Source organism: Zonotrichia albicollis, chromosome 6 (genome assembly GCF_047830755.1).
Source record: "Zonotrichia albicollis isolate bZonAlb1 chromosome 6, bZonAlb1.hap1, whole genome shotgun sequence".
NCBI classification, from domain to species: Eukaryota; Metazoa; Chordata; class Aves; order Passeriformes; family Passerellidae; genus Zonotrichia; species Zonotrichia albicollis.
In genome coordinates, this window is record NC_133824.1 from 1467289 (window position 1) to 1490937 (window position 23649).

The window sequence follows — 23649 nt, forward strand, 5'->3', positions numbered from 1 at the left end:
AGGGGAAAAAATAGACAAGTGTTCTGGATTTACATGCTTAGAGTAAGTTTGCAGGGCATGTGCTTACTTTCAAAGGCTTTCAAAGTCCAGGGCATGTGTTTGCTTTCATGTACTTTTCTACCATTGTTACAAAATTTTCCTTCCCAAGGTATGCCCATTTGTGGTTTTTGTCTGATTTGTAGTAACGTAAAGCCATATCAGATCCCCTCCAGTTTACAGGAATCTGAAAGAGATGATTGAAGTTCTGATGCTGCTTTGTTGGGATTGATCATGTCTTGGTTGTTGTATATTCAAATAGCTTGGAATTATGAGCTACATAGGCTATTTTATGCTGTGTTTCTTTGCTGCTGTAAGCAATTAATTTTTAATAGTAAGTAAATCCAGTGTAGTGGTTGGTGCTGCAAATGTGATAAAGATTTACTATAGCCATAAAGCATTGCTCAGAAGATTCTGTCCTGCTGCTGGGATATGATAGAAGCATTTGTCTTAGGAATGTGTTTATGAACTTAGTTTTTTCACAGCTAATCTCTGGCTCTACCTTGTGTATTTAACTGTGTGCATAATCCCTGTTTAATCCTTTATTCAAGTTCCTTGTGTGTGTTGATCTACATGAAAGAACTTGCACCCACTCTTAGAGTGGTGACTCTTATTTTTCTGCTCAACTTATTCCTGTAAATGTACAGACAACTAAAATAAGGTGTTTTATTTCTGATTGCTTCCCTACCAGCCTCTTTAGCATGTGCAGGAGTTGAAAACTGAGCTGGTGTTTTGCTGGGGGCTGAAATGAAGGACAGCTTAGGTGTGTTGTCCCTTTTTTGCATTAATGACACTTCTGTTCCTAGGTGTGAGCAGTTCTATGCTGTTTGATGAGTCTCTTGCTGGAAATGTGAAGTTCAAATTAACTGAAGCTGTTGTATGACTCAATGTAGCAATAAAACAGAGACAAACAAACACAGAATTTGTGGTTTTATTGTTGAGAGGGCCTGTGGTGATACCTGTGCTGAGAACCAAAGTCATGGGAGGAAAAGAATGGATTTTGTTTAGAGTTGCATGAGGGTTTGAGCCACCAGCTGGTGCCACCACTGTGGCCAGTGGAGTCTTTGTTTGGTGTCCCCTTTCAGCTGTGGCTGCTGCTGCCCAAGGAGCTCTGGAGGTGACTCAGCTGGGTAGGACTGATGAGGGAATTGAGGAGGACTTACAAAACAGTGCCACAATCTCTGCTCCCTTGGGAACAGTGGTTGAGCGTGGGCCTCTCCTCTTCCAAAGGCAAGACATCTAGAGCTCATTAGCTGGAATTGGTTTTGTGGGGTTTTTGTTTTTTTTTTTCAAAAATGAAGGCAAAGATTGCAGTGCTATTAGCAGCTAACATTATTTAAAAGGGTTAAGGTTAAAACACTACTGTCTTCCTGGGGTCTTTGCATACATAGAACTTGGAGGCATATCTGGGTTTTTTATATATTTGCTTACTTTCTTAGTATGCATATTTCCAATACAAAAGAGAGTGCATGCAGGTGTTCTGTGTTTAGAACAATAATTAAAGTATGTTATTACATAGTTAGTTTAATTCCCTCTTGACTTCAAGTTGAAATTATAATGATGCATGGCTTCAAGTGCCCAGAGGACACTAATATCCATGCCACATGGAGTGCAGAGGGGAGGGGAAGAGCAGTATTAATTACTAGTTCATGTTTGAATTCTAAATATTAGCATAAAACAAGTCTTGCACTAACCGTTAATGGGTCTTCATGGTTGTTACATCCACTTCAAAAGAGACAATCTAGCAATGCTTTCATTAATGCAACAAGAAAGTGTGTGTATAATGGGCTTAATTTATCTTGGACTTCTTCCAAAACTTTAGGAAAAGAGTAGGACGTGGATACTTGGTTAATATCAAGTTTGTCTGAAACAGTTCAAAGGTGGTAGCAAGGCTGAAAGCTTCCTCTTAAATCTAATAGAGTGATGTTCAGATGGTCCCCAAGTGTCTGCCTGGTACTGTTCTTGTACATGTCTCTTCATCTAAAAGTCTTTTTGCTTTGTTCCCTAATTTCATCAATACTTTCTTCTGTTCTTTGCTATTGGATTAACTGGGTGGATTTCTGGAAACTCCCAGTGCCAGCTCCAGCTGTGGTGGAAAGGACTGGAGCTCATGAGCTGTGAGGTCATGAAAGTATCTTAAGATGTAGCTGGATTATTTTCTGTAACATAATGATTGGGCAAAATGTGTGTTGATACTTAATCCTGTGATCCTCTATCTAAACCCGTGGATTCTGATTTTTTTTTTTTTTGTCCACTAAAACTGGATACTAGCAAACATCTACTGGAATTGCTACTCTGTTCTTGTATATATTTTCTGATTTCATTTCTAATCTCAAAAATCAACTTGTGTTCCCAGTGAATAGGATGGAAGGGTGTTATTTAAGGTTCAAATGTGTTTTCAGGATTGATGCATGTGGGGTTAATTTCATTTTCCTTTCTGCTGCTTTTGCTTTAGAACTCTCAAAAAGAGAAATGCAACTGGGGGCTGTTAACTTGGCTCTCCTGTTTGAGAGAGGCAGAATACAAACTGTGATATTGTTTGATAGTTATCAAGTAGGCTACTAGGATGTTGTCTCTTCTTTTATATGATTATAGTGTTCCATACCAAATCCTATTGCTCTGATTGGTAGCTGTTATACTTAAAATAGTGTTGGTAATTAGCTTCTCTACTTAATTTCTTTTAAGGTGTAGAAGAATATCTGGCTAATGCTATTTTCTATTCCAATATACTTTTGAGAAACCACACTGCATCAGGCACAGTAACACCCATATCAAAGGATACCCAAATATTTGTTAACTTTTAATCAGACTACACAAAGGTTTAGTATATATAGATATCTTAGGTAAATTAGCAGAGGGGAACTGTGCCTTTAGGAAGAATGACTAGTGATTCTTCTATAGCTGTCTTGTATTCTGTGCTCATCATTAGCTCTTATCAACTACTTGAAACAAAACAAAGTGATGAGCAGGGTGGTTTAAGACTGTTTTCAGGTGGATTTTACCTTGAGTACATGTAATTCTTCTCTATGGTGTTGATTTTTCTTTCACAGTGGCCATAAATAAACAGGGCATTGCTGTGCTCAGGCTGCTGGGACAAGCTCTCCTTTTTTGAAGCTGTTTTCCACATGCCTAAAGCTTTTTATGGGATGCTAGGCTTCTGCCCAGCAGATCTGAGAAGGTTGGAATAGAATTGGTGAGTTGGGCTTCCTTGATGTGGGAGAAAAGCAGTTTCACAAAGCTTTCAAAGGTTATTGAGTTTCTGCAAGTCTTTTCTCAGGACTTGTTGGAGACCTGCAGGAGAAGGTCTTATGTGCTTACTGACAAAAACTTTAGAGGCGTTTTTTTTTCCTTACTGGAGAGTGTGAAAACCATAACCAGTTCAAATGAAAAATATTACCAGCAGTTGGTTTACCTGTATATAGGTTTGACTCCAGAAGACCTGTGATGTCTTAATTCCTGCTTCTCTACTCCTGTTTATTTTGGTCTAAAATGCAGTTCCTGAGGTCACTAAGGATTCTGATCTCTGCTCAAATTCCAAATTTGTGTTGTCTGAGGCCTGGGCTGAGCCTGTAGCAACTGCGAGGCACGCAGATATTGAGGCCCACCCAAATGGCTAAAAGGATGTATCTACTGTTTCCATTTCTCAGGAGTGCTACAGGGGTCCATGCAGAGTATCTAGAAGCATCTTTTGGAAATCTAGCTAATTAACCTGGTTTGCTCTGAAGAGATTGGTTTGTCTGGGGTCTTGTGCAATGACAAGGATTCCATGTGTGATTTTAAGTTGTGTTTTATGGAGACTAGTGTTGTATTTGGGGTGGTTCAATGAAGTAAGGGAAGTCCTGCAGCAAGTCTGTGAGTGTTTTTTACTTTTTATTCCCTTCCATCTTTTAACTCCTAACAATTTTTAGCTCTAATTTCCGGACTGTCTAAGATGCTCTTGCCTTCATAGCTTCTGTGCCAGTCATGCTAAACTAATCTTTGCCTTTCCTATTCTATTCTTCCCCTAATTCTCCCTTTAGAATAAAGATGCTTTTTTGTTCCTTAGGCTGATTCCTGAGTGGCTGAGAGGCCCAGCTTTTAATGGGGGAAGTATTTCTTGCTTACTCTTCAGCTGGTATGGAATAACATGTGTGGCTGGTGTGACACTTGGCTCAGTGACACACGTAGACAGTGCAGAATCACTTTCTCAGTGGAGGAAGGTTAATTAGGAATAGCACTACCCTTCATCTGTGCCATGTGGAAGCCAGTAGGGATTGGTTTTGGCTAGTGTAAATAGAATAGCTAAAGTTTGGAGTGGAACTGTAAATTATTTCAGTTATTTTTCTGTGTAAATCTTGATATACCAGTCTTCTCCAAAGCAAGTAGTGTTTTTTCCTTGCAGTTAAACCAGGATTTTTGTCACAAATGCGTTGATGAATTTTTGTGTGAAAATTGCTATGAAATCATTAAGCTTTATTTTCACTTGACACTTGTCAATCTTCTTCCAGTGCAGTAAGTGCTTGCTGTATTTGAGCATTTCTGTTGTCTTGCCTTGAATGACAGTATGTTCTGCTTTGTGTCACCTGACTTAATCACTATTAAAAGGCTGTCTGGATTACCATTTCCTCAGGGGAAGTTTCAGAAGCCTACAGTCTTCTAAACCTTTATTCTAAATAATAAGATCTCCCAGTTAGTAGATTTAGCTCAGCTTGTCTCTTTTATCTGAATAGCATTTGTTGCATTCACTGCAACAGGTACCTGACTGAATAGCATGCATGGGTTGGTGATTTCTGCATTTATTCTATTTCATGTGACATTTCAGTGTTGCAGAAAGGAAAATCATGATTAGATTTTTCCATTATGTCTTCTTCCATCATGGTTTTCAAATAGAAGTTCCAAGATAAAATTATAAATTTGATTTAGAATTGTGCTTTGTTTCTCCTGGCTTCCTTTTCTCCCTCAAATGCTGCTTGGTCGCAATTCTGATTATCCTGGGATGGATGGTAATGGCTCAGGCAAGTGTGCAAGGTTCCAGAGTGTAATTGTTTTATTAATTTTAACACTGTCTTGTTTTAATGTCAGCCATCAGAAAAAGTGAAATGCTTGCTTCTGAACCACCCCTGTACTGGAACTGGAGCTCAGGGAATGTAAAAAAAATGTTCCTAGGATGTCAAGGGCGAGAATATAGAAAACTGCTTGTCATTGTCCCTAGCTTTGTTTTCAACATGAGAGCCTGCAGAAGTAGTTGTGGTTTCTCTGTTCAAAGTATTTGTGCCAGTTTGCCCTTGGACCCACAAAACTCTTAAAACCACTTTTCCCTTGGGCCACCTGTGTGTAGATTTTGCCAAGTTCTGCCTAAAAGTCTTCTCTGAATTCATTGCTTCTGGCCATGACTCCGGTAGCTTCCTTTCTTACCTTTTAGTTCTTGCCAGGACCATGGAAATAGATTATCTACTCCTGACCCATCCCCAGGGCCTATTGAAGCATTTAGGCTTTGGTCACATACTCCTGTTGTGTCTTTTCCAGGCTGAGAAGTTTTGACCAATTCTTTTGTTTCTCTCATGGAAATAACTTGATTCTTTGTTACTTCTTCGTGCATTTCTTTGATTTCTACAGTCCCCCTCCTGGAAGATTTTTGTTTTTCTCTTCTTTTCCTATCCAGGGTGCTCTTTTCAACAGATCTCTAAGTAGTCAAGACATGGATAAGAGTGGGAGGCAGATCACTTAACTGTGATCAAAGAACTTGTGTTGAGTTTGTGAAGGGAACTCGCTTAGCTGGGAGAAGCTGCATGGCTTTGGTGGATTGAAGGACTAGCTGGTTATGGTTATCAAAAGATCTATTTAGTGAAACCTTGCTTATCAGTACACATTTGCACAGAAGAACAAGGTCACAGGTGTCATTAACCCAGGGTTGTGATGGGCTCTATGAAAATTAGTTTACATTCAACAAGGTTGGAAGCTAAAATGAGATTTGCAATGCTGTACTCCTACTAAAGCAGAATTCAACAAAGAATTGTGCAAGACACCATGGAAAGAGATGAGAAAAAGTTTTTGAAAGACCACCTAGAATTTTATTGTTCTAGTAGCTAGAATGAAGTTACTGATCATTCATCTAAGATGAAATTAATTATTTTTTCATAAGCATTAAACTTGCTTATTCATTTGGGGAAAAATCATCTTTCCTCCTTGATGTATTGATTAGATTTATGAGCCAATACTTTTGTTGAGACTTGTGTCACAGAGGAGGTGCCTAGAAATGGCATAGGCAGAAGGCATTTCCAGTAAAATAGAAGTGTTTCAAGAAAACTGACAACTTATAGCATGGATTGGTATCAAACATTGATATTCTTGTTTCTTGCTGGAAAATATCAGGAAAGGGAAGTTATCATAGGAGTCCTGTGTAGCTGAATGTTTACTGATAGTTTTTTTTTTGTTCTGAAAGTATATGGAAAACAGATGATTTCTAAGTCAATCCTATGGTGTTTGCTGAAATTTAAGTGGCCACAGTTGGCAGCTCAGACTTCATAGTTGGAACTTAATCTCCCTGAACACAGCAGAGATGTGTACATGCTGGAATCAGGGGAAGGGGGATGGATAGGGTGGGGATGAACAGCAGACAGCTATAAAAAGCAGAGGCAAGCATTACTGCTGTTCCCTGGACTAGCATTACTGCTATGTGTGTAATGGTGAAAGGCACTGCTTTAAAACAGGGAGAGGCTCTTCCAGGAGCTGAGAGCAGTCAGCAGATGAGCTCCTCTTCAGATGAAATCCTCCCATGACTGCTGCCTGGTCACATCTCCTGCAGGTTTTTTAAATGAGAAGCTGATTTCTTGTTTCTGGTGCTGTGAGAACTGCTCCTGGGGTGCCTGTTTCCTATTTCCTCGGGGATGCTGCTGCCCTGGCTGCAGCAGCTGTCTGACAGGTGCTATCAGAGGTCAGGGCCAGTGCTGAACCAAATGTGCCATCTCTGACTTGCCATTTGTCACAAGGTTGACTTGGCTGAGATGTGCTTTGAGTTTCTGTCTAGGGTGCTAAGTTACAGGAAAGCTGTGCAGTCTTTATTCCCATGGTTTAGTTTCCCATATGCAGATGGATCTCCTGAGGGCGCTCACTTTGCTTTTATGTGGTCTGAGGTGACTGTATTAATGTTCTGCCTTGAGGAGCTCCAGTCTGTCATGGCATTTTGGGCTTTTGTGAAAATGGTTCTGTTTCCTACAGGCAATAGCCAAAGCTAATATTTAACTTGTGATGATTTTAAGAGCTCCACAGCCAAAATGTTTGATGTTCCTTGGTATATAAAGACCCCCTTCACACTGGGAAACTCCTGCTGCATTCTGCCACTGCAGGAAGATCAGAGTATATTCAGACTTCTAAAGATCTTACTACAAATATGTTCTCTGGTAAGATATGTCAGGATCCTGGTGGTTTGATCACCCTGGAGAAGCACAGTGCTCCTGTTTTGTAAAACACTAGGCACTGCCAAATAGGTGTTGTAATACCCCTTTGAGTTCCTCCTTCAAGTTGTTTTATCTTTCAGATGCATGCAGCTGGTTGTTGATAGGATTACCTCCACCTAGTTGCTGGGTAATTTTCTTTACCTGAAGTGAGTCTCTACCTGGGTGTTAAATTTGATATTTTAACTCCAGGACTGACTCTTATTCACCTGTTGTTTTTATTTGGGCTCTTTTTGCAGTGAAATTATCTTAATAGTCTAGATTTCCCTCTGCCACCCCCACATGCACACACACATATACACTCCTCCAGCTTAGGTTTTGCTTAGTATGGTGGAGGAGTGGAATGAGTGTTCAGACTCATGTAGGAGGAGATATCAGCCTGTTGTCTGTTAACCATGGCAAAAAATAGCCCCTCTCAGCCCTCCCTGGTTTTGCAGACTTCCTAAAGATTGTCAGGTGGGGCTAATTCACAAAGAGTTCCTCTCACACAACAGTAGGGCTCCAGAGTTTGTAAACATCATCTTGCTTTTGTGACTGGGCCAAGAGGAGTATAACTGCACTAATTACTCTCAAATAGAAAACTTGAACTTGCTCAACTGCTTTCTGCTATCTGCTGCTGATGTTTGCAGGACTCTAACCCAGCTTTCCACTCCTAATAAAGTGGGGTTGTTTGGCCTTGATTTCCAATGAGAAGGTTTAGGACTCACTATGCTCACTCCTTAAAAGAAAAATGAAGATGTAGAGAATGGTCATCTTTCTGATTTTGGATGGTGGATGGTCTCTGAATTCAGCAAACAAGCTTCTTGCATACAAGATATGTATTCCAGTGGCTGAAATATCTTTCAAGTTTCAGAAAAAGCCCTCTACCCTGTCCCTGCCCCCCAACCCCCATGTTCACCCCAAATGGGGATGACCTTCAGTAAAGGTCCCTATTATGGCTTTATAATGTCTATTTCTAAAAGATAGACCTGCAGCCCTTAGACTTGGATTGACTGTGAGTCCTAGATCATCTCAGAATCTTTCTTCATTTTTTCCTTATTCATTTTCCACCTCTGGGTTATTTATGAGGAAGTTGTATGAACTTGCTGCAGAGTTCCTGGGGAAGGAAATGGAATATGCTTGCCTTGAAGTCAGCTTTTTCCATGGCAAGCAGGCTGCCTGGGGGAGGGGAGAGGTGCTGAAACAAAAAAAAAAAAAAAAAAAGAGGGGGGCAAACCCTTAGACCTGTGCTTGTCTCACTTGCCTCAAAGTTTCTTGTGAAAGCAAGTGAGAGAATTGACTGTCCTGATCAAGACTTAATGGACTTATCTGTGAGAAATATTGATGGTGGCTTGTTCCAGAAGTCACAGAAATTAAAGTGCAGTAAGACTATGCTATCCAGTGTTTGGGCAGTTGAAATGTTTGAGTACAAATGTTTCCTGTGCTTGGTTGAGGTTTGAAAAGAAACAGTATTTACTGGAGATGAGATCCTGCATTTACTGTGTGACTGCAGATCAGGAAGATAAGGTGGTCTTGGGATTTGTTTAGGAGCAACACTTTTTTCTGCTTCATAGCTGATTCTTAAAACATTTTTCTGTGTAGACAATCCAATCAATCCTTTTATTCACGTGAAGTTAATAACTTTTTGTCTGTTAGCATAAAAGTCACAATAGAATGTTATTGATGTGGAGAACTTCATGTATTGATTTCAGCTCATGCTTCACCTTTTGCATTTTTCAGACTCTGGGTTGGAGACTCTAAGTTCTATACCTGACTGAAAATGCTGCCATCAGATTGATCATCTCTCTTGGGATGGAAATTCTGACATGACTGGTTTGCCAGAAAAAAAACCAGTCAACCTTTTGAATGTTGATTTGCAGATACCAAGGTGATAGTAACAGTTCATGAAAAGACAGTGCCAAACCAATATTACAGGTCTTGTTTCCCCCTCCCCAGAAAGGAGGTCTCTGGGATAGTATGGGGAGTGTTTTGTTTAGTGTAAACAGAGGAATAATGCTTTGAAGTTGCTTGTGTCAACACCAATCCTGAGGAAAAAAAAACACAACTGAGGCAGCATCACCAGGATCAACAGACTTAATTTGTATCTTTCCAAGCTACTTGGCATATCTGTTTGGTTAACTCCTACGGAGTGGCTCTTGCATAAGCTCTGCTCCTCTGCAGAAGTGCACTGATGCTCTTCTGACTCGTAGCCTTTAACATCTTCTGAGTTTTAATGTGATGAGCACAAATGATGATGTTGTGTGTTTAATTCTTTCAAAAAATAAACTTAATCACCAGAGTCAGTAGAATCAAGTCGGTTTCCAGTGCTGTTATGTTCCATATCCCCTCCCCCTCAAATCTGTGCCATGGTCACTTTAACAATATTTTCCAAATATTTTGCTAGTACTGGTTGAAATGAACAACAGATAATGTTTCATGAAGCTTTTTGTAGAGATCAGAGCAGACTGGAATATACATGTCCTGCTGTTTTATTAGCCTACAGCAAGAGTTGTGTGCAAGTTAAAGCAGAAGGTGTGGTGGTGTGTGTGTGTGTGTGTATTATGTGTCAGGCTCATGATTTTGGGACATTTTTAGGATACTTGTGTAGTGGTTTTTGTTAGATTTATGCATGAACTTGAGCACACTTACATCTCTGTGGAAAACATGTTCTTAAATAACTTTCAAGCAAGTCTGTTCATATTAAAGATACATCAAAAAGCCAAGACACTGCTGGAGGATGTGAGGGGTTTAATATTTGCTGATAGGTACTTGTTAGGTTCTGGACAAGAGCTAAATTAATGCACGTTCAGTTGGTGATTTCTGTAAGCACAATTTAAGAAAGATGTCAGGTGTCAATGTCTCTGCTATAGAGGAGTTACTTGCAGCTGGTGTCAGTGGCTGTGTTGGTTAGTCTGTGTTAAGACTTGCTGTAGAAGAGTGCAGATGTGACTAATGTCAGCTGATGGTAGAGTTTTCATAAAATGAGTATGGGCCAGTGCAAAGCTGAAAATATCCTTTAAAACTTATATCCATTAGTGTTATTAAACTTCAGTGCTTACTCTGGTTAATAGGGTGAGTGTATGGATGTTGAAATTTCCACTAATAAATCATTTTGGTAGTAAAATGTGTTTCTGATAATTGAGCCATAACTGGGAAGCTCTCAGTGCTGCATTTTATGAACATATTTAGTAACACAGATGCTTTTTTTGTAAGTTTTCAGCTGTTGTTTTACAGTCAAGTGCAAAATTCAAAGACACGTGAGCAGATCTAGTGCAAGACTTGGTACATGTGGTAGTGGGAAGACTGAGTTTTTTGAACAAGTGGGTTAAGGACCAATTTTCTCTTTTGAGGTGCAGTAGTTATGTGATGTTCCATTGCACTACCACAGGGTGGAATTCCTCTTTCAAGCTATTAGCCAGCTGGAGATGAGGAAGGGTGACAGGTTGGGTTGGTAACCTTAACTATCTTCTCTAGAGGTATAATAAAAATCAGTTTTACAGTTGCATTCTTGCTGTGTCTGTTTGGGGGTTTTGAAGGGTGGCTGTGTAACTCAGCAGAGAGCAGAAGTTGCTCAACTGAAAACTGTCCCAGCTGAAGCTGACAGTCCAGTAAATGCAGATTTGTCTATCAATACTGTGTAATGTCATTTGATTAACATCTCTAATCTCCTGCAACTGTGACTGCAAGTCTTCCTGAAAGCTTACACTCCAAATGCTTGCTCATGTGTGAACAGCCAAGTGCCAGCCTGGTCACCCATAAAAGTAGGCACGGGGAAGTGAAAGGATTTAAAAGGCTTTGTCTTCTCTTTGCTGTGTAGGTTCTTTAAACTTATCACACATGGGCTGTGGCTCTTTACCAGAGGGAGGATGGTCAAAGGAAATTCTGGGGACTAGGCCTGTGGGACCTGGGGCTTGCAAAGCCACGAGGAGGCAGCATGAGCTGTGTGGGCTCCTCCACATTTTGGGAGAGAAGCTCTGCACCAGAGCCATAGCTGCTTATAATGTGCTATTAAGTTTTTATTAGATTGTAAAGTAGTATTTTCTGCTCCAGAGACTATGCCAACTTAGACCACGAGGTTTGCCAGCAGAGCTGTGGGATTTCTTGTCTTAAGCATCTTAAAATGCTTATTTATCCTCATTCACACTGTCCAGCACAATCGTGCTGGAACAGTGCATTGCATGAAATTCTTTACCCATCAAAATTCCTTAGCATCCTGAGCACAGGTACAACTCTGCTTTCAAATGTTATGATGGGAAAGCATAGATCACTGGTCTGTTTCCTAAGACACCAAGTCCATCTTAAATTTTTTGCTGCCTTTTGTGGGTAGTCAGATGTAACAGCCAATTTGCAGTAGGAAACATCAGCCCTTATATTAGTAAATGGACATCTGGATGCGCTTGAGTCTGGTCTATACTTCTAATACAAATCAATGGAATGCAGGAAAACGAAGGGATATGTTAGAAGGTAAGTAGTTTAAAGTGGAAGATGTGGATAACTTTGGACTTTGCATTGATTTGCAGAATTCTGGATTAGTACATTTTTATACAAAATAAGGAGACATGCTGTTGCCAGAAGATGATGTTATAGCATCTTCTTATATAGAACTCATTTTTTCAACTATTCAATGTGTGGGTGTTTTTTTCAGGTAGCAGTTAGGAAGAGGAGTTGCAGGTCATGTTTTCAGAGTACAGTAGAATCCTATCTGCTTCCCTAAGTGCTGAGACTGGGGAGTGCAGGGATTTGGAGGGTGAAGCTACTAAAATGTTCTGCTAATGTTTATCTTTAGAAGTTGGATGGAGTTGAGCTGTGCTTTCTTTTGCCCTTTGCTTTCTCAGCTGATCTCTCTCAGTTGTCGATTTCCAAGGGCAGTACAAGCTCAAGTATGTCTCTGTCCAGTATGGTCACTGCTGAGCTCTCTTTCTCCTTCCTTTCTTTAGTCTAATCTAAATAATCACCACTAAACCTGTTTCTGTTTCAGTGATGTAAAATTATCTTCCCTAGTATATGTCTGAAGCTTAAAACACAGTAGAAAGACTTATTTTCTAAGGCTGAGTGGTGGTTTATATGTTAATGCAACTGAGCAATGGAAAATAAGTGCATTAGTTCTGAGTAGAATGATTCTGCTGTAGTCATGGAGGACCTCAAACAGAGCCCTTCTGCTTGGGGTGCTGCACTGATCCTATTGCTGCTGCTGCTCTAAAATGGGGAGGTTTCAGTGTTATGATCAACCCTCCTTGGTGTGGAGTTGAGGGGTGTGTAAAGCATATAAAGAGCTATCTCAGAATTAAAACACGCATCTCTTGATGTAGCACTAAAATAGTCCTAATGCCCCTGTGAAAGATGGCTGAATTCTTACATAATCCTCTTGCAAAGAGGGTCCTTGCAGTTTCTTGGCTGAATGTCCCCATACCCGTGTGGATTTATAGATCATTAGGCTGTGAACTGTGCACATATCAGGGCCTGGCTCTGCATGAAGATGTGTATAGGAGGATTTTAGGATAGTGCTGCAATGACTCTTTTCTGTTCTTGGTGGTTTTTCCTTGATTTTGAATGTATGTGAGGCTCTCAATGCTACTTGTAGCACTTGGAAACTATCAAAGCTGAACGGTTGGACACCTATTCTTGTTCAACTCAAAGCAGTTAAAATTTACCTGTATGCATAACTTTTTTCTAAATAAGTTTAGTATTTGAATATTAGCATCTGTCCTACATTTTTGATCATAAACCAAGGAAAATGCCTGAAGCCTTGGTTTAGTGAAGTAAAGGCTTCTTGTTTTTTCTAAATTATTTAAGAACTGTCTGAAATCATGGTTTTTTTCTTTCCTCAGGGAAAAGTACAGTGCCAGGTGTGCTTACTGTAATAATTGTTTCTGCTGTGTCTTTTGTAGTTCTGTTTTTTATACTACCCTTTCATGAGAAGTCTAAATTTTTGATGGATGCAGGGTGAATTGTGTATTTTTCTTTAGATATGTTTCTCTGTAAAACAGATCTGGTACAGACTTATCCTTCATGTGCTTTCTAAAGGATGGCTCTCATTCCATTTTAGGGGAGGTGGTTCAGTTGTTTAAGTCTTAAATATCCCAGCTGTTTCCCAAGGTTCAGAACCTCATTTCATTTAAACCTTTTAGGGCTCCTTCTGAAGACCATTTCTGTGGCTAAGCAAAGCTGAGAATTAGATGCAGTGGGAGGAGAGTAATAATAATTCTGTCCTCAATGTGTGTGTGTGTGCATGGAATTTTTTTTTGTTTTGCTGGTAGCATGGCTTGTCCCACAACGTTTAATGCTGTTGTATTTCATGCTTTTGAGAAGATGCTTTCAAGGGCTTTCACATGACAACAGAGAAGTGAAATTTGCAACTGTTTTCAGTTGGCTTTCTTGTAGCAGTAATATCTGTTTATTTCAAATCAGTTTGTCTGGTTATAATAGTTTTTTATTACTGTCTAATTGGTGTCTTGTTTTTTTTCAGAGGTCGTTCACATTAATATTAGAAGCGTGGGATTGGGATAATGATACAAAAGCTGGTGAGTATTTATGTAAAGCTTGGAGTTTGTGCTTATTCTGTGCTGTATGTGTGCAGACTGGGAGGGGGGAAATTGTATCCTGCTGCAATCAGCCATCCCTCCAGATCAGCTCTAGGCAAAGCTGATGTCAGAATAAAAGGCATGTACAAATCCGAACAGTGAGTATTGGGTTAGGAACTGTGAAAAATTATTGCTGTATAGGAAAAAGAATGGACAGTTGTAACAAAAGGATGTAATTACAATGACTCTTGATAATTAGCGCTAAAAATGTTTACAGATCATGCTAGACCCTTTATTTTTTTAGAAAAAGGAAGATCATCTGTAGAGTTGCACTTCAGATTGTCCTCAGTCTGCTTGTGATCAGGGTATGCAATAATTTCCATGATCATGTGAGCAATTAAACATTCTTGCTCCCCGTAAGAAAAGTACTTCATGTTTTTGTTGAAATTGTTCTAAATAATGGTATGATCCCTTCTCTGTTTCTTCTCAAGTACTGGAGCTTAGCATTTGCAGACTGAAAATGCAAGGTAATACTCATTGTCAAGGCAGGATTATTGATCTGAAGTGAAAGCAAGATTATTTTATAAATATTTCAAAATCATATCAAGGTGCCGATTGCCATAATGCTGCTAAAGCAGGACTCCACCTTGAACCTACTCTTTGTAAATGGTTTACAAATATGTCCTAAAATAACCAATGCTTCTGGCTACAAGATAAAGATGAACCTCAGGCTTGCATTGTGGTTATTGATGGACTGTTTCATTTCAGTTGGGATCAATGTAGGGGAAGGTAAGTGTTTGAGCATTAAGATAGTGAAGAGGTTATAGATGTCCCAAATCATCATCAGATTCTGTATCAGTAATGATGGATTTTTAGTTTACCTGCTACCTGGACCCTTCTTCTGTTGGAGTTAAACTTGTCTTGTTTAGCAGCTCCTTTAGCCTTTTTCTATTGGCTGTGTTTTCTTTACATCTCTGATTAATGTTGCTGCAGCCCTTCAGTTGAGTTTGTCCACAGCCTTCTTGAATGGCACTTCCTAAAGCTGGGTGTGGTATTCAAAATGAGATCTTGTGTGCTGAGCAGAGTAAGCCCAAATCTTGAATAAATTTAGACATCCTACATAGTAACAGATTGGAGGAATCCTCTTGAATGCTTTGTTTAAAATATACTATGTGGTGTTAATGAATTTAAATGATTTCCAGCTTGGGAATAATTTATCTAGGTACAGCTAGTACAGCAAATATTAGAATATTCATGTCTTGTTACAGAGGGCAAATCAACTCATGAGATGTTGTAGAAAGGACTGAGCATAGAGACACCCTATCCTGTAAATCTGTATGCATTCAAGTGCTGGATTTCATTTTTTATTTAGGTTTGTAATAAATAATAGTACTGTAACTATTCTGTTAATTTCTTAGAATTTGTGGAATCCTCTTGCAAATCTGTAGCTTTAAACCCCAGATTGCTTTTGAATACACTTGATAAGAAGACAGTCATCTCAGGCTTGTGTTAGGTCTTTGTTATGCTTTTTAGTTTAACAAGCTCTAACAAATCTCTTTACTTGCATTCTTTTTTTTTTTTTTTTCCCTGAACTTGAGGCCAACAGGATATAGAGTGTTTTCTGGAGGCCCAGTGTGCCATCTCCTTAAATTAACAGTTTCTATGAACTGTGGGAGAGTATATAAGTGTCAGATTACAGTTTAGCTCTATGAGAAACTGCTGATGGAAAGTGAACTTCCCTTTAATTTAGGCTGCCAGAGAGAGGTACTGCAAAGTTGCATTGCAGCTGAAAGCTTGAAGGCTTGTCAGGTGAATTTAGAAAGACTTTCTTGGCCTGTAATTTGGCAGAAGACTAGCGAAGTGCTTGTCTTGGTTTAATGTTTCTGTAGTCAATTTTCTGATTTTGTGGTAGAGATGTTTCTTAGCTGTGCTTCAATTTATATTTGCATATAGGATTCTTTGGAAGAATTTCTTAATGCTGAAGGTTTTCTCTTTTTTGAGGGATCTTGGCAGTTGGTTTTGCCTTGTGAATCTGTCGAGACGCAAAGATGCTTCAATTCAAAGAAGTATTTTTGCAAGCACCACTCAACTGCCAAACAGGCACAGATCAGTAAAAATTCACGTGTTAGAGAAGAGGAAAGGGAATACAGCAGCTCCTCCAGAGAAAAGACCATATCTGGTCCTGGGGGGGGTGAAGTGAATGTCTGTGGAAAGCTTAACTCCCTGTCAATCCTGAGTGCTGTGCTGATCTGGAGATCAGGTTACATGGATCTTCTGTTGCTACTGTAAGATAGATTAATCAAAGTAATTGCCAGAGTCTGTTTATAAGCTGATTAATTAGTTCTAGAGTCAGGTTTTGCTTTCCTTTAATGGGGATGAGTAAGGCTGAAAGTTAAAAGTAGGGTCTGTGTTCCAGCTTGGATTCTAAAGTGGGTATTAAAAACCAAAACAACAGCAACAGCAAAAATAAACAAAACCCAAACAAGAAAACAAGCAAACAAAAAACCTCCCCTAAAACCTAGAGAGGCTTTCACTGAACAACTTGAGGGTTCTAGAGCATTTGTCATTGTTCCCTCTCTGTGTCCAAGCATCCTGCATTCTTCTTGCACTCAGTGAGGGGAGGGGGACTTAGAGCTGACCTGTGAGGTACCATCTCAAGCGCAAGTCTGCCACAGCAAATGTTTCCCCTGTACAAATTCCTAGAGGGTCTTTCACCCCCAATTCCTGAACTGCTGGTGTGTTTTTCTCCTCCTGTGTGCAGCAGGGTTGGCTCGGGGGTAAGCTTGTGTCAGTGTAGTGTTACCACTTGTTTGCTTTGGGAGGGTGGAAGAGGGGGAGAGGAAACTGGCTTAGATACAAAGTCACTGCAAAGGGCCTGCTCACTGTCATCTGTCACAGCAGCTCCACTTTCCAGGTAAGTCACTTGACCTGGCAGACTTCAGCAGAGCTCTGGGCAATGCCCAACCCAGCCCTGCCTTGACAAGGCAAGCTGGCATCTTCACATGGGAAGTAACTTTCCATTTGACTTTGTGTCTGCTGCAGGCATGCAGTGGTTGCTTTGGTCCTTCCCATTAACCTGTAGGAGACTCATCTGTCCATAGTGCTCAAAAGATATTGCTGAAGAGAATGTGCTTCCTGAGAGGGGCACCTCCTGCTCCTTTGGCTGTGAAGTTCATGTGATGTCACTGTGTTCCCTTACAAACAACTGCCAGCATCCCCTTTTGTACAGCCCTGTTGGGAATGTCTGACCTCTGCAAAGGGTTGGGGTGCTGATGGGCAGTGTTCTTATTTGTGTACTGCACAGTTAAATTCTCTTCAGAAAAGGCTTTCTATTCCAAAAATCAGGTTCTCTGGGAGTATTAATTAAAGAAATAGCTTTTAGGCATTATCTCCTTTTATGCAAACATCTGTACCAGTATCTGCTTTTCTAGAGAGGCTTGTAGAAAACCTGTTAATCAAGGAAATTGCTTGTGGGCTGTTTGTGTGTATGTAAATTTGAGTAAAGAATGATGCTTTTTTGACCAATAACCAGAGAAATTCAGTTGTGCCTTTACTGAGAGCTAAAATAAGAAGTGTGAACCTCTTAGGTGAACTTCTATGGCAGAGTGAGATGCAGGGAGCAAACTTGTCTCATCAAAACAGTTAGGTGTGAGAGGCTGGATCTCTTCAGACATGCTCTGGTATTGTGGGGGAGGAAGGAGAAACCTTGACAAACACGTTCCTCCCTGTGTTTACAGATCTCTCTGGAAGATGCACCTTCTACTAGGATCAGTGTTAAATTTGAAGTTAAACAGAACTCTCATACTTACTCTGGTACTTAAGAATTTAGTATTAGATATGAAATTACTTGGAGCTGCTTCCCTCATGCCTTTTGTGGCTCAGGATAAATTATCTGGCTTGCTTATTTAGGCTGTTAAACCCTACTTACACTGATAAAAGTTTGAGGAAAAACCCTTAAGGCTCTGAATACATTCCTTTTCAGAGGAGCTTGTGAAGATAAAGTTTGAGTGTTCAAAAAGATAAAAAGAGCACTCTTGGGTTATTTCCCCTGTTCTTGAACCCTGGTATCAAGAGGTCTGTTCTGCATAGGTATATTTGCAGTAGCTGTAATGCTTGTTCCAGTTAACTGGGTCTGATGAATCTCCATTAGCCTGAAGATGCCTGATAAGAATTTTATTATATGAGCCACTCCTTTAATCTCAGGACCTGTTCTTCAGTCCATCTGATGCACTTAGAGGAAACACTTTCACAGCAGTGGCTGCTGCAGCTGTTTATAAGGAGCCTATGTTGCTTTTATAGCAGGAAAGCAGCTCTGCAATGTCTATTTGCTGTTTGTTCAATTTTCCTTTACCATCCAGTTGTTCAGCATGTTTTGCTTTATAGTTTCTCCATAGTCAATGGAAGAAAACAAGATTATTAAAGGATGCTGAGATCTGCCCAGGGAGGTGGTGGGTATTTGAAACACGTGTAGATGTGGCACCTGGGGACATGGTTTAGTGGTGACCTTAGCAGTGCTGGGTTAATGGTTGGGCTTTATTTGCTTTAAAGGTCTTTTCCAACCTAAAAAATTCTGTGATTCTATCTGATAATTCAACTTTTAGTGGTGACTGGTGTGGTAAATATTCTGTTGATCAAAAATAAAATGCAGGCAGCCTTTTCTATCTTGCACGTGCTGCTGGATGACAGAGCAGCTTCTGCACAGGTATGAGAGTTAAAGAAGAGGGATAGGCTTCAGTGTGTCTTGGCCAGCCATAAAATGTTTCATGCAGTCTAGTCCAAGCAAGCATGACTTGCAACTTATGCATGGCAATACCACTTCTAATAATAAAGCAGAGAGGTACTGCGAGGTCTTAAAAACTGGAGTACCTTTCAATGCTTAGTTAAAAGGGATTCTTTTTAAGTTCAATGTTTTTTAATTTCAAGAGGAAACATTTTTATAGAAGCAAGCTTGGAAAAGATGCCAAGAGGGGAAGATACTTTGGAGAGCCTGATACTTCTGTAATTATTTTTTTTCTCTTAATATTGGAGCAGCTGAAAACACTTTACTAAGAAATGCACAGGATTCCTCTAAACTGTCAATAATGTTCTGGTTGAGAAACAGTCACTCCTTGGGTTTTGTTTTCTAAACATATGAGGTTAATGAGTTCTAGAAAGCAACTGAGTAGGTAAAATGCCTTTGTTAAAGGTGATAGCTTAGAATTGCTTGCTACCAGCTTGGCTTGTTCTGTATTGTTAATAATTTGAACTTCAGGCTTTATCTCACTATCATCTCAGCCTCTTGCTGTGTGCAGGTTTTTGATTATTCATTTCTTTTAACATGTACTTTACAGAGTCTTTATTTAAAGAAAATGAGTGCTGAAGCTCTAAGCTGGCAATATTACAGCTATTTCATAAATGTGTATGAAATTAATATGTTCAAGTGAAGCTTGTGTACCTTTTTCTCATCCTTGAATAGCGTTTGTAGTTCCAGATGCAATTTGCAGTCACCCAGAAAAGCTGTACAGCATGGTGGTACCAGATTTGAATGGTGAACCCATTAGAAAACTCCTGCCACTGGGGTTGCTCACTGTCTGCCTTTACCTCAATCCCCAAGCTTTGCTTATTCTTAATATTTGCTGAAGCAATTTTGTCATTTCATTGTACTGGCTATAATTGTCTCACCTCCTGCTATTGAAGCTTCTATACAAAGAATTACATGGATAAAGATACAAAATGGATATTTATGTGAATGGCAATACTTGGTGTTGGCAGTTTCTGTAGTGTTACAGCCTAGAATCCTCTTTTCCCCTGGGATGTGTAATTCTTTGTGCAGGTTTGGCCTCAGTGAGTGGAGCCTGGCAGTAGCAGAGCTGCTGCTTTCCATGGGGACAAGGCAGGAGCTCACAGAGTGTTCTGCAACAGGGATCACAGTTATCAGGAGTTCCCCTGGGGGTGAGGATAAGGAGGATGCAGAGCTGAGAATGGCCCTTGACAATCCTGGGTTCACTTGTTTATTTCTTCTCAAAATGTCAGACACTAGCTGTCTAGCTTTCTATGCCATGGTTGTTAAAGACGTTTTGCCTTTATTTTAAAGTGAATAATAAAATGGGAACAAGCTAGTTTATGTATATAATGCAAGCCTAAAGGAGCGTTCACTAATGCTCAGTAATTTTGCAGCAAATTTAATATATTGTGTTTTGCTTTATTTTTTAAATTAAACACACAGCAGAGAACTTTATCTCAGCTATGAAATTATGCAGATCTTGCAATTTTATAAGAACAAAAAGGAGGCAAGAAGAGCCTCAGATCAAGATAAAGCTGCTAGTTGTCAGCATGTGGGTGTGGTGTGTTTGGCTGCCTTGAAAAATAAGCTATTTCCTATGGATTATGTTCCAGGGTTTTTTAATATTTCCTTTGGGACACTTTTTTAAATTGGCCTTCCTGTAATGAACTTTGCAAGGCAAAGGAAAATTCAGTTATACAGTAGATCTTTATCATCTTAACATTTTCTTTGCTTGGTTTTCCCTTAACCAGTTGAGTACTTCTGATTGGATTCCATATGTCCTTGTGTGCTGTCAAGCTTAACCCTCTGTTGAATTTACCTTTCTTTCCAAAAAGGTGAAAACTTGTTGATAGAGCGAGTGGCACATGCTGGAATGATCAACCCAGAAGATCGATGGAAGACCCTGCAGATCAATGGTCCTGTTGCTCACTTTGAAGTGCAAATAAGGGTGAAATGTGATGAAAATTACTACAGTGCTCTGTGCAACAAGTTCTGTGGCCCTCGAGATGACTTTGTTGGTCACTACACTTGTGATCAAAATGGAAACAAAGCCTGCATGGAAGGTTGGATGGGAGAAGAATGCAAACAAGGTAAATATGTTTGTTTTGTCTTGGATTAGCCCTGGTGTATGTAGAATAGGTGTAAACTGCAGTAGGTATTTCTGTGGTGTCAGTGCTGTAGCATATTAATTTTAGGACTTACAGGCTTTGTCCTTTCAATACAAATCTTTAATTTAAACATCCTCAGTGAAAAGTGGAGCGCAGGATACAGTGCTTCTGATGTATGCTGTGAATATACCTGAACAAATCTAGTATTCAGGGAAACATCCTTTTACTAATTGACTTTATTCAGTGGTGGTGTTCTTTCAAAGCAAAATGATGCATTACATCTGTTAATGTAAGATTTTATTGAAGTGATATCATCACTTGCACAGTAGACTTCAATGCTGTAACAATGCACCCATAACACTGTTTCTGCAAATGAAACCGTTTTAAGTGTAAAGTGTGCAAAGCTGAAAGTTTTTTGATAGCTCTTAATGGGAGCAGAAATTCAAGTGTAGTTGTCTTTTAATGTACCACTCAATCAAATATCTCTGCATTTTACCTTCAGTAATTAGTGCTAAAATTATTTGACATACTCTTCTTTCTGCTGAGGGCTTTTTGGTTTTGTTTTCTGTTCCTTTTCAGTAAAATGCTTGTTAATGATGGGAAGGACTGTTTTTATGGCTAACTCAAGGTCATGTATCACTTAAAGTTTGAGATTTCCAGCATAATACCAGTCTTACACCAGGTTTTAAAAACAACTGCATTTCAGAAAAGTTTGAGTGCTGACACTCCTGCTGCAACGCTTTTTGGCTGTAATGCTGCTATGTTCTGTGAAATAACAGTCTGGGAGGAACAACTATTGGAACATGGCAAAGGCAATCTGCTTTGCACACATAACAGACAGGCTAAATGACAGGAGCCCTGCCTGAGGAGCTTCAGATTGCTGCTGCACTAATGGATACCTGGCTGCCCAGACTGATGCCCAAATCTTTTTGTATCTACAGCTGTGTGTAAACAAGGATGTAATTTGCTCCATGGGGGCTGCAGTGTACCTGGGGAATGCAAGTAAGTCTGCATGCTTGAGTATCTTTTTTTTTTGGGGGGGGGGGGCACTGATCTCTCAAGTATCCTCATTGTATATTGCTACTTCTCAATAAGTCTACTTTAAAATGCAAAAATTCTGTACAAGAACATGGATAGAAATGGATTTGAAGTAGATGTCTTGTGTCTAAGAACTGCATATACTCTGAACTGTTTTGTGATGCTATGCTATTTTTTGCCTATATAGGACTAAACAGATTTGCTTCATGTAGTTCAAAACTGTGCCTTTACTGAATGAGAAAATCAATATTTGTATTATTATTTTCAAAAATCTTTGGGAGTTTTAATCTCTGTGTATTTGTTGCTCTCAAATGGAAAGGGAAAGCTTGCTCTTTGGACTGTTAGAGGAGCAAATGCTCACAGCCTAGAGCACTCAATTACATTTTGATCACCAAAATATAAATGTTGCTGTTCCAAGAACAAAAGGGTTTTGGTAATAATAGAGACACAGTACCAACCCCAGCCTAAACTTTTTCCCCTAGGTTAAATTTTTTTGGTCCCTAAATGTGGGAGAACAGAGTGAAATGTTCCCTTAACTTTGTGATGCAGCTGAAGCAGACTGTGATAGCAAGGGCAGTTGATTGTTTTCCTGTGAAGGTTCAGGCATTCAATGTAGTAGGTCAAGGGGAAGTGGGTGTTATTTTTACTCTGGCTGTTGAAGAAATGGGACAGGTCCACTTGCAAGTTTGGGATCCTGTGTAAGTTGTTGAGTTTATTTGTGGTCAGAGTGGTATGCACCATTGTAAGGGTGGATTCACATGGTGATTCCTGATTGAGCTGTGTTGAACCTGCTTGATTGGAACAATGTGAAACTGAGCTGTGGCTGCCAGAACCCCTGAGAGCTGACAAATTCCACTTTGTGACAAGCTGTGACAGTTTAAGGCAATTTGGCTTCATCCCTCTGACTACTGCAGCCTCCACAGAAGTGGCAGAAATGGGATGCAGATAGTCCAGCTTAGCTGGGCTTAGAGTTGAGCTGGGCTTGAGCTGCCAGTTCATGAACTGTGGTAGGTGACATGCAGACAAGTCTCATCCTGCTGCAGAAAACCTCATGTTTTTAACACTGGGGGATGGCAGATAACAAAGCAAACCTTAAATCCTTGCGGCACAGAGTGGTTTCTTACTGCCCTGAAACTTGCATCAGATGCTGCTGACTTCTTGGAAGGTTTGTTGTGTTGTAGCCCTCTGGTCTGAGTGAGAAGTGCAAATTTCAAGTGCAGGGCTTCAGTTTGTGTGTGGTTTCACTTCTCAAGCTATAAAAATGGCTTAAGTTTTTTTTTTTCAAGGAAGATGTTTAAATGATGGCTTCCCTTTTGTGTAGGAGTATTTTTTTATAAAGTTAGTGATATGGAAAAATGACAATTAAGTATCTTCCTTGTGATTTCAAGTATTGGGTGCTCCTACTGCTATTGGGCATTTTTTGTTACAAATAGAGATTGTTGTTGAGAGCTGGACCAGTATCATTTCTGCCTGAAGAAGAAACAGTCCTTCCCTCGAGCCTTCTAAGAATGCATTTGTTCCCCTTGAGCCTATTTTAATGAATTTTGATTCATGTAAGGGTTTCTGGTGTCCTGTAGGTGTCAAAGTAGCATCCTAGGAGCCTGTGAATATTTGCTTTTTGAATGCAAGAAGTCTTTGAGTAAATATGTAAAAGAAACAGATTTAAACAAATACAAAGCAGTACCTTTGGTTGAGGTTTGTTTTTTTTTTTTTTTGAATGGGGGTTGGTGTTCCTTTTCTCTGTGATACCAGCTGTATGTGAGAAGGCAGAA

At 39.8% G+C, this 23649-nt stretch overlaps 1 protein-coding gene across 1 annotated transcript in view; it reads left to right on the forward strand.

Annotated features, from left to right (window-relative positions):
* The window catches only part of JAG2 (jagged canonical Notch ligand 2), a 67559-nt gene that overhangs the window by 11929 nt on the left and 31981 nt on the right, over positions 1-23649 (forward strand). The window contains exons 3-5 of the mRNA XM_074542246.1: positions 13915-13969; positions 20567-20821; positions 21781-21841. Of these exons, the coding sequence (XP_074398347.1) occupies positions 13915-13969; positions 20567-20821; positions 21781-21841 (371 nt within the window). The remainder of the gene's footprint in view (positions 1-13914; positions 13970-20566; positions 20822-21780; positions 21842-23649) is intronic.